The 18118-nt window shown below is 38.6% G+C and overlaps 1 protein-coding gene across 1 annotated transcript in view; it reads left to right on the forward strand.

Annotated features, from left to right (window-relative positions):
• The window catches only part of LOC121386037 (dynein beta chain, flagellar outer arm-like), a 152912-nt gene extending 142524 nt beyond the window's left edge, over nucleotides 1-10388 (forward strand). Inside the window, 4 exon segments of the mRNA XM_041516835.1 lie at nucleotides 279-415; nucleotides 1376-1517; nucleotides 5979-6072; nucleotides 7248-10388. Of these exon segments, the coding sequence (XP_041372769.1) occupies nucleotides 279-415; nucleotides 1376-1517; nucleotides 5979-6072; nucleotides 7248-8806 (1932 nt within the window). The 3' untranslated portion in view covers nucleotides 8807-10388.
• Nucleotides 10389-18118: the final 7730 nt, after the last annotated feature.

Below are 18118 nucleotides of genomic sequence, written 5' to 3' on the forward strand. Positions count from 1 at the left end.
CACTGTTATTATTGTTTTTTGACATGGATGCCAGGATGTTTTCTTTAATGACTATTAAATATTTTGTGATGTTTGACTTTCGAGGTCTTAGTTTTTAGGCATATATAACTTTCCTAAACAGCCTTGTAAAGTTCATAACTTACGATAAATGTAAGTGTTTAACAGTATTCATACGTCATATTTTGAACACACCTTAAGTTTATCACATTTTGAAAATTTGGTCACAGTTTGAACCAAACTGAAGATCATTTAATTGTGTTACTGGTTTCCACCCACAGGTGCAGTTCGAGTGTAGAATCTTTGAGAAATGTCACCCAGAAAACTACGAATTAGAAGAGGATGGAATTTTCTTCACCAACCTATACATCCAGGGTGCTGGCTGGAGCTTTGATAAACACTGCTTCAAAGATACACGGTAAATTTCTTTCTGTGAACTCGAATTAATTGTTAATAAATAATGGCTCACTACATAAAATTACTCACATGTGTACATATGATGTGCATGCAAGCCCACAAGCATGTTCGCACATACATATTAAAAAAAAAACCAAAAATCCATTTCATTTGTGCTTATATCCAATTAAGATTCAAGCACATTTGTCCTGGGCACACACATCAGCAATCTGGGATGTCTGTCCAGGACAGTGGGTTAGTTGTTAGTTGGTTAGTGAGAGATAAGATGGTGTAGTGGCCTTACACCTACCCATTGAGCCCATAAGAACTCACTCTGGGTTGTAGCCGGTACCGGGCTGTGAACCCTGTACCTACCAGCCTGTAGTCTGATGGCTTAAGCACTGTGCCACCGAGGCTGGTCAACTACCCAACAAAACCCTCCTAAATATATGTGAAGTGTCATTAAACACATTTTGTGTTTCATAATACTTAACCTGACCTCATACCCGTGTGCAATTTCTTCTCCATATACTGAATACATCTAAATTTTCACAACAATCTTTCAAACCTGACTGTCCTAGTGGTACTGTAGTGGTATAGTGCTCCTACTGGCTCTAGCTAGCAAGAATGTCCCTGTTATTAGCTTAGTTGGTAGAGGCTGGACTCTCATTCAGAATGTCTGTGGTTCGAATCCTCTCAGTGGGGATTCATTTACATGTATATTGCTGTCAGATGACCTTGTACTTCCTCCTTTCAACTTAGCTGTCTTCATTTTCTATATTCCTTTTCTTTCCATTCATCTAACCAATTCATGTAACAATTCATCAAAAAAAGAGTAGCCCATATAGTGGGTTTTCTCTCTCATTATCTATGGGGTCTTTGACCAATGCCATATAACTGTAATTTGTTGAGTGTGTTGTTAAATACAACATTTTTTCTTCCAATCGTCAAACTTCCATATAATGTTAATATTTGCTTTCAGGAAAGCGGTATTTGAGGTGCCATGTCTCTACCTTCGTCCTACCGTTGCCAAGGAGTCGATGGAAGGAGAGAGGGAAGGAGAACGTGAGAAGGAGGATCATGATGAACACAAGACATACACCTGTCCTGTCTACATGAACAAGGTAATGATGGAATGTATGACTTAATGCTTCAAACACTGAAACTGTAGTGTTGATGAACACAAGATATACACCTGTCCTGTGTACATGAACAAGGTAATGATGGAATGTATGACTTAATGCTTCAAACACTGAAACTGTGGTCGTGATGAACACAAGATATACAGCTGTCCTGTCTGCATGAACAAGGTAATGATGGAATGTATTACTTAATGCTTCAAACACTGAAACTGTGGTCGTGATGAACACAAGATATACAGCTGTCCTGTCTGCATGAACAAGGTAATGATGGAATGTATTACTTAATGCTTCAAACACTGAAACTGTGGTCGTGATGAACACAAGATATACAGCTGTCCTGTCTGCATGAACAAGGTAATGTTGGAATGTATGACTTAATGCTTCAAACACTGAAACTGTGGTCGTGATGAACACAAGATATACAGCTGTCCTGTCTGCATGAACAAGGTAATGATGGAATGTATTACTTAATGCTTCAAACACTGAAACTGGTCATGATGAACACAGGATATACAGCTGTCCTGTCTGCATGAACAAGGTAATGTTGGAATGTATGACTTAATGCTTCAAGCATGGAAACTGTAGTCTTGATGAACACAAGATATACACCTGTCCTGTCTACATGAACAAGGTAATGATGGAATGTATTACTTAATGCTTCAAGCACTGAAACTGTGGTCATGATGAACACAAGATATACACCTGTCCTGTCTACATGAACAAGGTAATGATGGAATGTATGACTTAATGCTTCAAACACTGAAACTGGTCATGATGAACACAAGATATACAGCTGTCCTGTCTGCATGAACAAGGTAATGTTGGAATGTATGACTTAATGCTTCAAACACTGAAACTGTAGTGTTGATGAACACAAGATATACACCTGTCCTGTCTACATGAACAAGGTAATGATGGAATGTATTACTTAATGCTTCAAGCACTGAAACTGTGGTCATGATGAACACAAGATATACACCTGTCCTGTCTACATGAACAAGGTAATGATGGAATGTATTACTTAATGCTTCAAACACTGAAACTGTGGTCATGATGAACACAAGATATACACCTGTCCTGTCTACATGAACAAGGTAATGATGGAATGTATTACTTAATGCTTCAAACACTGAAACTGTGGTCATTATGAACACAAGATATACACCTGTCCTGTCTACATGAACAAGGTAATGATGGAATGTATGACTTAATGCTTCAAACACTGAAACTGTGGTCATGATGAACACAAGATATACACCTGTCCTGTCTACATGAACAATGTAATGATGGAATGTATGACTTAATGCTTCAAACACTGAAACTGTGGTCATGATGAACACAAGATATACACCTGTCCTGTCTACATGAACAATGTAATGATGGAATGTATGACTTAATGCTTCAAACACTGAAACTGGTCATGATGAACACAAGATATACAGCTGTCCTGTCTGCATAAACAAGGTAATGTTGGAATGTATGACTTAATGCTTCAAGCATGGAAACTGTAGTCTTGATGAACACAAGATATACAGCTGTCCTGTCTACATGAACAAGGTAATGATGGAATGTATTACTTAATGCTTCAAGCACTGAAACTGTGGTCATGATGAACAGAAGATATACACCTGTCCTGTCTACATGAACAAGGTAATGATGGAATGTATTACTTAATGTTTCAAACACTGAAACTGGTCATGATGAACACAAGATATACAGCTGTCCTGTCTGCATGAACAAAGTAATGTTGGAATGTATGACTTAATGCTTCAAGCATGGAAACTGTAGTCTTGATGAACACAAGACATACACCTGTCCTGTCTACATGAACAAGGTAATGATGGAATGTATGACTTAATGCTTCAAACACTGAAACTGTGGTCATGATGAACACAAGATATAGACCTGTCCTGTCTACATGAACAAGGTAATGTTGGAATGTATGACTTAATGCTTCAAGCATGGAAGCTGTGGTTGTGATGAACACAAGATATACAGCTGTCCTGTCTGCATGAACAAGGTAATGTTGGAATGTATGACTTAATGCTTCAAGCATGGAAACTGTAGTCTTGATGAACACAAGATATACACCTGTCCTGTCTACATGAACAAGGTAATGATGGAATGTATTACTTAATGCTTCAAGCATGGAAACTGTAGTCTTGATGAACACAAGATATACAGCTGTCCTGTCTGCATGAACAAGGTAATGTTGGAATGTATGACTTAATGCTTCAAGCATGGAAACTGTGGTTGTGATGAACACAAGATATACACCTGTCCTGTCTACATGAACAAGGTAATGATGGAATGTATGACTTAATGCTTCAAACACTGAAACTGTAGTCTTGATGAACACAAGATATACACCTGTCCTGTCTACATGAACAAGGTAATGATGGAATGTATTACTTAATGCTTCAAGCATGGAAACTGTAGTCTTGATGAACACAAGATATACAGCTGTCCTGTCTACATGAACAAGGTAATGATGGAATGTATGACTTAATGCTTCAAACACTGAAACTGTGGTCATGATGAACACAAGATATAGACCTGTCCTGTCTACATGAACAAGGTAATGTTGGAATGTATGACTTAATGCTTCAAACACTGAAACTGTGGTCATGATGAACACAAGATATACACCTGTCCTGTCTACATGAACAAGGTAATGATGGAATGTATTACTTAATGCTTCAAGCATGGAAACTGTAGTCTTGATGAACACAAGATATACAGCTGTCCTGTCTACATGAACAAGGTAATGATGGAATGTATGACTTAATGCTTCAAACACTGAAACTGTGGTCGTGATGAACACAAGATATACAGCTGTCCTGTCTACATGAACAAGGTAATGATGGAATGTATGACTTAATGCTTCAAACATTGAAACTGTAGTCTTGATGAACACAAGATATACACCTGTCCAGTCTACATGAATAATGAGATAAATTATTAATGACTTAATGTTTAAAGCAGTTTATCCCATTCTGATTGGGAAAAAGAAATGTTCTATTTAACGACGCACTCAACAAATTTTATTTATGGTTATATATGGCATCAGACATGGTTACGGACCACAGAGATTTTGAGAGGAAACCCGCTGTCGCCACTACATGGGCTACTCTTTCCGATTAGCAGCAAGGGATGATCTTTTATTTGCCCTTCCCACAGGCAGGATAGCACAAACCATGGCCTTTGTTGAACCAGTTATGGATCACTGGTCGGTGCAAGTGGTTTACACCTACCCATTGAGCCTTGCGGAGCACTCACTCAGGGTTTGGAGTCGGTATCTGGATTAAAAATCCCATGCCTCGACTGGGATCCGAACCCAGTACCTACCAGCCTGTAGACCGATGGCCTAACCACGACGCCACCGAGGCCGGTTCATTCTGAATGGACGACATCATTAAAAAACTGAATGTTATCCTTCAATAAAGCTCAGAAAATGACGTCATTATGTCAAATGGGACGTCATAGCTTTATGATGTAAAGTTACAGAACAAGACTGACTTTCATGGTGTTTTAGCCATGTTTAACAGAGTTATGGCCCTTGAATCTAAGAGATACTGAAATTTGTAGGGTCCAGTAAAGGATGTGTATTGCTCTATCAGTACTTCCAGAAAGCTTATTGAATGTTGTGACATTTAAAACTGATAGGGGATGTTTTTGCATGCACCGATGGACTAATAAAATGCATTGAGTATATAATTTTGGTGTGGGGCATAGCCCAATGGTAAAGTGCTCACCTGATGTGCCATCGGTTTAGGGTCGATCCCAGTCAGAAGGCCCATTGGGCTATTTTTCATTCATGACTGGCTGTGGTATGTACTATCATGTCTGTAGTTTGGTGCATATAAAAGATCCCATGCTACTAAACTAAAACTGTCGTAGGTTTCCTGTCTTAAGACTGTTAAGTCAGAATTCCCAAATGTTTGACATCCAATAGCCGATGACTAATAAATCAATATGCTCTAGTGGTGCCGTTAAACAAAACAGACTTTAATATATAATTTTAGTCATTAAAAATACTCTACTAGTTGGAAATATAATACAATAGCAGCAAACTCAAAATGGTCTCTTTGAGCCATTTTTCAAGCATTTTAAATAGCCTTAATAAAATGCAAAATTTTCATCAATTTGTTTTTCAAAATGGGAGCGGGAAAGGTGAAATATGATGAAACACTGTATATATTTAAAATATAAAATGATTTGGTAGATAAATTTTAAAATCTGGCTGACAGCAATAAAAATTGAGGATTTATTTTATTATTGCCATAGCTGTAAATGAATAAAGTTATTTTCCAATTTATGGCTACCTAGCGTTAACTCACAATATGGTGTAATATTACAGTTATCTAACTGGTTGAATAATATTTTTGAGTAAACTGTTGTGTTATCGTGCCTTTGACTCTTAAAACTGTTTTTTCTCCACAGAGTCGTCAGAAGTTGGTAGTGACCATTCCCCTGTCATGTCCAAATCCACCGGAACACTGGATATTGTCGAGAACCGCAATCATACTTGATCCAGGTAATGTAATAATCTCTATACACACAGGCTTTCATTTTGTAATTGTTTTTATATTTTAGGATTTAGATTTAGACTTTGGTGTATATTCAGTGAAACCTCTGAAAACTGGACCCTCTGTAAACTCGAATTCCCTCACGGTCCTTTTTAAAAAATTAGACCAGAACTTAACCTATCTAAACTGGATACCTCTTAAAACGAAACATTTTACTTGGTCCCGAAGGTGTCTGGTATAGAGGGGTTTCACTATGTGTGTGTGTGTGTGTATAGTCCAGATATTTATGTACATACATACATACATACATACATACATACATTGAAGGCTGTGGCAAGTACTGTCCTTAGTCTAATGGAAAAATGCATATAAAAGAGCCCCTTCTTCTTATTCTGTAGGAGTAGCTAGCATGGGAACAGCAGGTTTCGTTTCTCTTTTTCACATTTTCGACCAAGTGTCGATTTGTTAGACACCAAATAGCCACAGTTTAAAATGTGATGAGGTGTTGTTAAATATTCCTTTCCTTTCTTAAAGTATACAGTATTATTAGTCCCTACCAATCCAACCGGAGGGGACTATAGGTTTTGTCTTCATCCTTCTGTCTGTCTGTCTCACATGTAGTTTTGGAACATTTGTTTTTAATGCCTAAACATATTGAGCAGAAATTGAGTGTATAACCGTATCATGTACAGTTAAAGATGAAGTTTGACATTCATGGTAATTTACCCATTTTTGATAGAGTTATGACCCATGAACTTAGGAGATACAAAAATGTTCTCTCAGAATGATCGTTTTACATCTCTTCAAAGCTTTTACTTGATGTTCATATAATTACTTTTTTTTACACCCAATTACCTATATGTATTTTTGTGCCGGGGTGTTGTTAAACATTAATTCATTCATTTATTCATTCATTTCTATTTACGGGGTGGGATGTAGCCCAGTGGTAAAGTGCTCGCTTGACGTGCTGTCGGTCTAGGATCGATCCCTGTTGGTGGGTCCATTGGGCCATTTCTCATTCCAGCCTTGCTACTAATAGAAAAAATGTAGCGAGTTTCCTCTTTAAGACTATGTCAAAATTACCAAATGTTTGACATCTAATAGCCGATGATTAATAAATCAATGTGCTCTAGTGGTGTCGTTAAACAAAACAAACTTTTTAACTTTCATTTCTATTTGACAGGCCTCCTTGAAGATGGATGCAAGAAGTCGCGGTCATACCTGTTGCTGTCCCGCATGCAGCCAACGTCTCGTGCCGATGATGCCGAAATAGAGGAGGAGGACTTGCTGCCTGAAGACACCAGAGAGGCCGGCAACAAGGAGGAAGAGTTGTCCGTGGTCTCCCACTCCAACCAGTCACAGCTGTCCTACAAGCCCATGTCTCCCAAGGCAGAGCCTTTACCTGCAGGCCTGGCCATCGCCAGAGAGCAGCCAATGATGAACGGATCGGGGACACCATCGCGGAAAACTCCTCTGTCGGGTCGAGACAGCCGTTCAGGAAAGCAGTCTTCCCGGCCAGTGTCAGAAAAGTCCCAGCCTCTCGAGTCCTCATCTGTGTCTGGCATGTCCAGAGGCACAGAGGGTCAGGGACAGAATGTTGAAAACACGAATGATGATGTCAGCCACGAGGGTCACACAAAGATCACCAACGCAGGTCTGGACAATCGCGGTAACGAACCAGAGAGCGAGAAGCATGGCCGACAAGGAGAGGATCAGAGGGGAGACGAGAAGCTGTTCTCACAGGAGTCGCTGAACAAAACCGGTCTCGACACCTCGGAGGAGATGGACCCATCGGTCCAGGATGACAGCAGAGTGTTTGACTCATCACAGGACCAGATAGAAGAGTCAATATCCCTTTCTTCGCCCAAGGAAGGTCCTCCCTCAGCAAGGCCAGCTGCAAGGGAATCCTCACAGACGTCTTTGCGTCTGGTGAAGAAAGAGCCGTCGCAGACTTCATTGAAGGGAGGACAGAAGTTAGGATCACAAGCTTCCATCAACGAAACACCTAGATCTACTGTTTCACAGAAAACAAAATCTCAAAGGTCTCAAGGAGTCTCGGAACCTAGATCCCCACATCCAGGTGTAAAGAGGGAAGGATCCCAAACGTCCGTCGGTGGATTGAAGAGAGAACCATCACAGTCTTCAGTCACTGGACTAAAGAGAGCATCATCACAGAGTTCTGTTACTGGAACAAAGAGGGCACCGTCGCAATCTTCTTTTACTGGGCTGAAAAGAGAACCATCACAGTCTTCTGTTACTGGAATAAAAAGGGAACCATCACAGTCTTCTGTTACTGGACTAAAAAGGGAACCATCACAATCTTCTGTGACTGGAATAAAAAGAGAACCATCACAATCTTCTGTGACTGGAATAAAAAGGGAACCATCACAATCTTCTGTGACTGGAATAAAAAGGGAACCATCACAATCTTCAGTCACTGGAATACAAAGAGAACCATCACAGTCTTCTGTGACTGGAATAAAAAGAGAACCATCACAGTCTTCTGTCACTGGAATAAAAAGAGAACCATCACAGTCTTCTGTCACTGGACAGAAAGGAGAAGCATCACTTGGCGCAGGCACCTCGCAATCGCAGACATCTGTACGGTCAACATCTGGTACTGATCTTCCAAAACCTAAGGCAGGCACCGACACCTCGAATGAAGGAGCTGATGCTATCCAGACGGTGACAAACACAACAAATGATGCATCTCGGGGAGATGACTTTGAAGATGCACACTAGGCACAGAAGAAAGATCCTCGGCCATACAATTGAGATTTATGATGACTTAATAGCATTTTTTAAATTTTTTGGTGGTATTTTCATTCACATGCTGTTACAATGTATTGAAATATCTTTATCATGTCCCTATGACTTTGAAGATGCACAGAAGATACAAAAGAAAGATGCTCGGCCATAGATTTATGATGGCTTCATAACAGTTTTTTTTTTGGTTTGGTGGTATTTTCTTTCACATGCTGTTACAAGTGTATTTGAAATATCTTTATTATAACCCTGTGAACTATATAATACATGTGACTATTTTATTTTCCTTTGTATGTGACTGTCAAAAATGGTTGCTTGTCAATTGACATTTAAACTGTTCCAACACTGAACAAGAAGCAGAAAGCTTCTACAGTTTGCCACACATGATGTCCAATCCTTTTTTGTCTCCCTTGCTTGTGCTGTTTCAGTTATTTATTTGAAGTTTCTGAAAATGAAAGAACAGTACTTACTTTTAACTGTGATATTCTTATTATATTCAGTTGTGTGTGTGTCTGTGTGTGTGTGTGTGTCTGTGTGTGTGTGTGTGTGTGTGTGTGTGCACGCGTGCGTGCGTGCGTCTGTGTATGCGTGTCTTGGTGTTTGTATGTGCACATGCACACATGCCTGCTTGTATGTGTACATGTGTATGTAAACATGTCATTTCCGTCCAAAATATTTAAAAGTCAAAATAACTTTTACTTGCATTCCAGTATTATTTTAATGTATTTTGATTATTTGTCTATGAAAAAAACAATATCTCGTCTAAAACCACATAATTAAGACTTTCTTCAGATCATGTTTTTCATGGTGTCAAAAATATATGTTAGTAGGTATCATTGTTTTTCTCAGTGGTTTTAGAGAGATTAAAATATATATATTTAAATTGCCTTTGCATTCAGTAATAGTCACCGTCGCTGAGTCCATGCCAAATTCATCTTTAATTATCACTTACATTGTTTACAATATGTTTACAAATTTATGTAATAACACTATGAATAACTCTCAAGTACTTATATTATTATTGTTATTTGGTTAATTTCCGTTAACTGGACACATTTTCATAAAATAATATATTCACGTGGATGAAGTTCTTGTTTAGAATATATTAGTGTCTGAATAATAAATAGGAGGGGGCCTCGTAAATTGATAACTTGAGCCCAATCCTTTTGTATATTATATGCAATGCTTTTGTTTCAGTCAATAATAAACTGGAAGAAAAAAAATCTTTCACAGTAGTGTACAAGTTTTAATAAACTTAATTATCTTCTATAGACGTGTAAAGCTAGTAACAATACTAAAACTAATACCTATATTATTTTCTTTCTACCCGACGAAGATATACAATTTGATTAAAACCAGAAAATAATAATGAAAGAAAAAAAGACGAAAAAAGGATAAACCATTTAAATATATTTTCTGCAAACACTATTATATGTTTTCATATTCATGTTCATAACACGTCACGTCATGATTAATTACATTATGTTATTCTGTATCTGTGATACATTGCAATTGTTTTACTGAGAGCTCAATCATAATAAATGTTTGGTAAATACTATTTTGATATTTGCTCTTGTTTTGTTGCTTATTATAAAAACAAATAAAGTTTGTTTTGCTTAACGACACCACTAGAGCAAATCGATTAATTAATCATCGGCAATTGGATGTCAAAGAGTTGGTAATTCTGACTCGCAGCAAGGGATCTTTTTATATGCAGTTTCCCACAGACAGGAAAACACATACCACGGCCTTTGTCCAGTTGTGGTGCACTGGTTGAAACGAGAAAAACTCCAATCAACTGAGTGGATCCACCGAGGTGGTTCGATCCTGCGACGCAAGCACCACAAGTGAGCACTCAACCGACTGAGCTAAATCCCACCCCTATATAAACGAAGTTGTACAGATTTGTAATGACCCATCATGGGCCTATGGACCGGCATTTCTTAGGGGTGGTGAACGGAGGGGTATAAGAAAAAAATCACAGTCACCTCTTGTTATAGGGGCGGGATGTAGCCGTGTTATAAACCGCTCGTTTTATGCGTGGTCGGTCCAGGATCGGTCCCCGTCGGTGGGCCCACTGGGCTATTTCCCATTCCAGCCAATGTTCCACAAGTGGTGTAACAAAGGTCATGATATATACTTTCCTATTTGTGGGATGCTGTTTTATAGAAGTTCCCTTACGGGTCATTGAAGAGAGTAGTCCACGGAGTGGTGGCAGCGGGTTTCCTATCTAATTATCTGTGTGGTCCTTAACCCCATGTCTGACTTCATATAACCATTATTAAAATGTGGTAAACAGAATTAGTCATGAATATTTTTTAATACGAGAAATATCAACCTCAGCATGTTAATCTGTATTTGCATCACGAGAGGCTTGGCAAATACAGATTAACAAAGCCTAGGTTGACATTTCCCATATTAAAAAAATACTCGTGACGAATCCTCTCCCTCCCCCCCCCCCCCTCCCAATCCTCTCTCTCTCTCCCCCCTCCCCCCCCCCCCTCCCATCTCTCTCTCTCTCTCTCTCTCTCTTCTCTCTCTCTCTCCCTCTCCCTCCTCCCTCTCTCTCTCTCTCTCTCACTCTCTCTTCTCCTCTCTCTCTCTCTCTCTCTCTCTCTCTCTCTCTCTCTCTCTCTCTCTCTCTCTCTCTCTCTCTCTCTCTCTCTCTCTCTCTCTCTCTCTCTCTCGTGTACGCTTGCGTGTGCAACTGGTAGTATTCCTCTTACAGTTGCAGAGACCCCTGCACACTTTGTATGGCCGTCGTCCACTTGGTGAAGTATTTCTAGTTACAGTAAACAGGTGCCAGAAAGCCGTGCTAGAAAAACAGTCTGGCACACATCCTCTAGATGGTAATGCGCCTTTTTCATTGGTTAATAATTGGTCTCGTTTAAGAGGTTGCTACCTGTGCATTGCGTCATTCCATAATCAACGGTAGCACTTGACGTCACGTAATATGTAACGTTGCATGCATCCCTAACATTGTCTCCGTAAGCATTGTTTATTAAAATATTTTCTAAATTACATAAAGCAATAACAAAACAACACAATGGAGTGCACTGTAAAGCGTTTATTAACAACTTTTTTTTTTTTTGCTACTGAAACATGCACGGGATTTTATCATCAAGATTCCATAAGCCATTAATTAGGACAGTCATAACCGCTACTCTCGTTTACCAGGCAATTAAATACATCACTTTCTTCACTTAAAAGGACATTCCTGAGTTTGCTGCATTGTAAACTGTTTACCACTAATAAAATATTTCTAAGATTAAACGTACATATTAAATATATTTTCTTGTTTAGAATATCAGTGTCTGTATATTCAATGTGTTTCTCTGGTCGTCTTAATATTTGTAAGAAGCCCAAACTGGATTTTGTCTTCAAATTATTTCGTACGTGCAAAAAAACAACAACATATTTTAGAAATTAAAATGAAATTTAACATAGTACAAATATTATAACGATCAGAAACACGTTTAATATACAGCCACTAATATTGTATGAAGAAAAATATATTTGATATGTAATTACAATCGTTAAAAAATCTCGTAGATAACATCTTAAAAATTGCAGCAAAGTCAGGAATGTCCCTTTAAGTTAATGCCTTATTACTATTAATGTTTCATTTCATTGATTATGCGAGTAACAAAATGGGACACTCGTTAGGTAAAAGACAATCCACAACAAACGGGTATAAATTTAATGCTAAGAAGGTCACAGGGTTTATGTAACTGCTTTAAGAAAAACGTTACAGGTCACAGCAATAATTGGGCCTCGTCTAAAATATTTTTGGAAAAATATTGTATTCTTTAAAAACAATTTTGCATTGCAAATTCCTGAAAACAATAATTTTGTTGTATATAATTAATTTGAATTACCGCCAGCAAAACTACTCCTGACCCCACACCAAATCCCACACCCTCAAAAAATCCACAAATCAAAGAAACCACAAAACAACCAACAACAAATATGAAAAACAAACAAATAAATCGCAACCCTCCACCCCAACAAAAACAACAACAACAAAAAACAAAAAACAAAACAAAAACCCCCCCAAACAAAACCAAGAAAACCAAACAATCCAACAACAACATTGATGTTTCTCTGTGCATATCCTCGCTCAAGACTACTGTTCCCTCACGTTGCAACATAAAGTAAACTTTCCACCCACCAGCCCACCTTTCTGGTTAAGTTTGATTCTTACATCATTTCATGCTGAATAGTAAACATAAACAAGTTTTTAACAGTAAAAAGTACCTCTTGATAAGATTTATATCAGCTTTTTGTGCCAAAATCATCATTTTCAAAGTTGTCTACGACAAAAAACATATAAAGGTGTATACGGTCCGAAGTAACATTTATAGGGAGTGTTCATATTAATATGCATTGATGTTGGTTATTGTGCTTTGTGCCATGATGATGATAACTAGTTTAACGTGTCCATATACCACTAGGGTTTCGAACACGCCCATCCCGAGTCCGACCTCCGATAAGATCGGTGGCCTGACTCGGGATGGGGGGGGGGGGGGGGGGGGGGGGTAGAGTTGAAAATGGGCAGAATTTTGAAAATAGCAATTAGTAAAAAAGTTAATAGAATAAAATAAAAAAAAAAAAAAAAAGAAGTTACAAGCCAAAAAAAAGAATTGACTGCTCGGCCGAATATTTATATAATTTGGAGCATTTTAGAAGGACAGTCCAAAATTAAATGAGAGAAAGAAGAGAGGATCGGACTATTTAATAATATTTAAAAAAAAAAAAAGAAGTAATTTCGACATAAAATTTTGAACGAAGGTCTAAAAGTTTAAAGTCCGATCAATATGGTCCGGGCCGGAGGGGAGGGGGTAAGTTTGAGGTGGGCGGAATTTGGAATACGAATTTAGTAGTTAGGTCGAAGACCGAAACCAAATTGAGCTACACAAATTAAGTCCAAACAAAAAAATTAGACTGCTCGACCGAAAAGGTTTTAAGGTGATTTGAGCAATTTAGACGAGCTTCCAAAATAAACTGCGTTGGACTGTTTACAAAAAAAATAAACATAAAATTTTGAATGGGGGCCACAAATTTTAAAGTCCGACTAAGCCTTTGGAAGGTTGGTGACTACGAAGGGTTGAGAGGGGCAGCCTTGTCCAGGTTGGGGAGCAGATGTTTCTTGTGAAGCAGGGTCCGTATCACGTGCAGGTACACAGCGTCGCCGCAGACTGCCTTGACCATCCGGTGTATGGTGTGGCTATCCATTTCCGGGATGAGTATCGCCTGTCTGTAGACGTCCTGACGGCGCTGTGTGACCACAAGTCCTGGTTCTCTTTCCAACCTTAATGCTGTGAAGTTCAAAATGCGTGTCGTCGGGCAGCTTGGTCCATGAACGTTGAGGAACTTCCCTCTCAGCTTCTTCGGATCAGCAGTGTCCCCCTGCAGAAGTTTCCGGTACTGTGGCTTGATCTTATCCACGGCTAAGTTACAGTCTCCTGCCGGTTCTGCTGGGGGGGGGGGGGGGGGGGGGGGGTAGACGGATGTTGCGGCGGTGCCTTGTCGGGCTGGGTGGGTCGACGAAGTAGCCTTCCTCTTGCCTGCAGCTTTGTGCCAAGTGGCTACATGCATAACACAGTAAATCAAGTAGGTTCAAGTTTTTATTTCATTTGAACTTATTCTCGTGCTTATATCCAATTAAGGTTCAAGAACGCTGTCCTGGGCACCTTAGCTATCTGGGCTGTTTGTCAAGGACAGTGGGTTAGTTGTTAGTGACAGAAAAGAGGGTGCAGTGGTCGTACACCTACCCACTGAGTCGTTAAAACTCGCTCTGCGTGGGAGCAGGTACTGGGCTGCGAACCCTGTACCTTCCAGCCTTATGTCCCTTGGCTTAACCACTACACCACCGAGGCCGGTCTAGGTTCAAGTAAAAGAACAATGCTTACCATAAGGACCAGGGTGACAACTCCAGTCAGTTTTATGATGGTTTGTAAGGAAACACAGTGTGATTTATATGCAGGCAAATGACACATTCTACTACAAATATCAGTTTACTAATTACCTCTGATAGTGTAATCAACTATTCTCGTTTCATTCCGTAGGAACTGATTTCAATTGTAGACTTGTAGTTCATACGTTTGTTTCATGGTGACTGCATAGTTTAATAGATTAGGCGCAGCATTCTAGCAAGTAATGGTGCACAATGCTAAAGACCATGAGTTCAAATCCCGGCCTAGACATCATCACATATATAGAGATTAATATATAGATTAATATATATAAAGACGGAGTGGCCGTTAGATACCATTTATTTCACAAAAACACTATACATGAGTAGTGTTTTAAAAATTGTATGATAGAATAAAGTGAGCAAATTACGGAGAAACTTTTTTGATTTTGTCTCAAATGCACTTTTGAACGGATAGTCAAACGTATACGCTTTCGTCGCCTGTGCCGCCATAGAAAGCACAAACGACAGCCTTTATCAGTTTTCAGTTAACACGTGTGTTTGCTGATTTCAAATTGTAGGGTTCGTCTCAAAAAAATTAAAAGAGAAATCTTGCGCTGTACGAAAGAAAACGGAGAAACTGGTGTGATTTTTGTCTTTGCAAAGGCACAATAATGATATTCCATACTAGGGTTACAGTTACGACCACATTTCACTGACAGAAACGTTTAAACCAAAAACATATACATGTTTGTAGTCTCTTGACTGTTTTGTCCTGCCATTAAAAATTCTGTGGTCACTGATAGAATCAGGAAGTTATGCAAATTATTATAGGGTTTTTTTTTTCGTTTTGCTTTTTTTGTTGTTTTTGTTGGGTTTTTTTGTTGTTGAACCCATTTAGTTAAAAGTAAAGAAATACTTTTTATTTAATCAATGTGATACTTTATCAGCTATTAGAAAACAAACTCGCTTCTGCTACATAGACAAGATTTATATTAAGGTGTAAGAGAAATTCTGCATTTTAAGATTTATATTAAGGTGTTAGAGAAATTCTGCATTTTAAGATTTATATTAAGGTGCAAGAGAAGTTCTGCATTTTTTTCATAGGCAAGTAGGTATATGCTACATCCATTGATACACCAGTGTATTGATTACGATGGGCCAATCCTCATGTGGACTTTTTATTCAGGGAGGAAATTAAAAGCAATAATTATCACGTTATTGAGACAGAAATCGGTGCTGTGACTCTGGACGTAGCCCAGCGGTAAAGCTTTCGCATGATGTGCGGTCGGTCTGGGATCAATCCCCATCGGTGGACCGATTGTGCTATTTCTTGTTCCAAGCAGTGCACCATGACTATTATATCAAATGCCGTGGTATGTGCTATCATGGCTGTGGAATGGTACATATAAAAGATCCTTTGCTACCAATGGAAAAATGTAGCGGGTATCAAAATGTCAAATGTTTGACATCCAATGGCGGATGATTAATAAATCCGTGTGCTCTAGTTTTGTGTCGTTAAACAAAACAAACATTTACTTTTCTACACTTAGTTTGGCGCCACAGATTCCATATTGTCTTTCTGTACATGTGGAAACAGCACAACTTCCTGTTGTGAAAGTCTTTATTATAAAATCCCAAAATATATCCGCGCAAGTAGTCTGCTGTGTGACTGTAATTATCTCATGACAGACAGCTATGTAGTCGCAACTAATAGACTCAGTTGAAAGGGGAGGGCATGCAGTTTGCAAACATGTGTAACTTGTGTAACTTGTGTAACTTGTTAACATTAATTACTTTTTTGTGGTAATTACAGTCCATGCAAATATAGTGTTCTTTTGTGGAAAATGGGTGTACTCCGGCCAAGTTTAGTAGCGTTTGTTTAAACCAATATCTAGGAGAAAGAGCTGGACAACAAGGGACGTAGTTTTCATGATATGTTTTCCCCCAGGCAGGCATATATATATATATGTATGTATGTATGTATGTATGTAAGTAAGTAAGTATGTATGTATGTATGTATGTATGTATGTATGTATGTATGTAAGTATGTGTGTGTGTGTGTGTATATATATATGTGTATGTATATATATATTAAACGAACACTCATATTTAGGACTGCTTGTATTAAGTGCAAGTTTGCACACATTATACTGTACATTTGAAATATTTTATATTATTGTGTTCAGAATTGAAAAAGTGTGCAATGAATCTAAAGAGCTACACACTTTTTAAACTCTACTTCTGACTGAACAAAATTCATCGTGCCATGCATCGTCACTTAGGGACGTGTTACAAGTCGGCTACCGCATAACTTACGCATGTCTGTTGGCACGCGTTCGGTGTATTGATTAACAGAAGATCGACGTTCGTGCTGTAAACACCTTAAATAAACCATTACTTCTATATTTGTTTTGCACTTGTTTAATGATATTTGATGTCTTGACTCCCGCTATCGATAACGGGCAGGATTTATCTCAGTCGGTTGAGTGCTCACTTGAGGTGCTTGCGTCGCAGGATCGAACCACCACGGTGGATCCATTCAACTGATTGGGGTTTTTTCTTGTTCCAACTAGTGCACCACAACTGGTCAAAGGGCGTGGTATGTGCTTTCCTGTCTGTGGGAAAATACATATAAAAGATCCCTTGCTGTATTACGAAAATGTAGCGGGTTTCCTCTGATGACTACGTGTCAGAATCACTAAATGTTTATGTTTGATGATTAATTAATCACTTTTTAACGATTGTAATTACACATCAAATATATTTTCCTGCATAAAATATTAGTGGCTGTATATTAAACGTGTTTTTGATCGTTCTAATATTTGTACTTGATTAAATTTCATTTTATTTCCTAAAAACTATTTTTTCGTACGTACGAAATTATTTGAAGACAAAATCCAGTTTGGGCGTCTTACAAATAGTAAGACGACCAGAAACACATTAAATATACAGACACTGACATTCTAAACAAGAAAATATATTTAATATGTATGTTTAATCGTAGAAATATTTTATTAGTCGGAAACAACTTACAATGCAGCAAACTCGGGAATGTCCCTTTAACAGAAGATCGACGTTCGTGCTGTAAACACCATAAACAAACCATTACTTCTATATTTGTTTTGCACTTGTTTAATGATATTTGACGTCTTGACTCCCACTAACGATAACAGGCAGGATTGATCTCAGTCGGTTGAGTGCTCACTTAAGGTGCTTGCGTCGCAGGATCGAACCACCACGGTGGATCCATTCAACTGATTGGGTTTTTCTTGTTCCAACCAGTGCACCACAACTGGTCAAAGGGCGTGGTATGTGCTTATGTGTGGGAAAATACATATAAAAGATCCCTTGCTGTATTACGAAAATGTAGC

This window comes from Gigantopelta aegis, chromosome 12, assembly GCF_016097555.1.
Source record: "Gigantopelta aegis isolate Gae_Host chromosome 12, Gae_host_genome, whole genome shotgun sequence".
Lineage (NCBI taxonomy): Eukaryota > Metazoa > Mollusca > Gastropoda > Neomphalida > Peltospiridae > Gigantopelta > Gigantopelta aegis.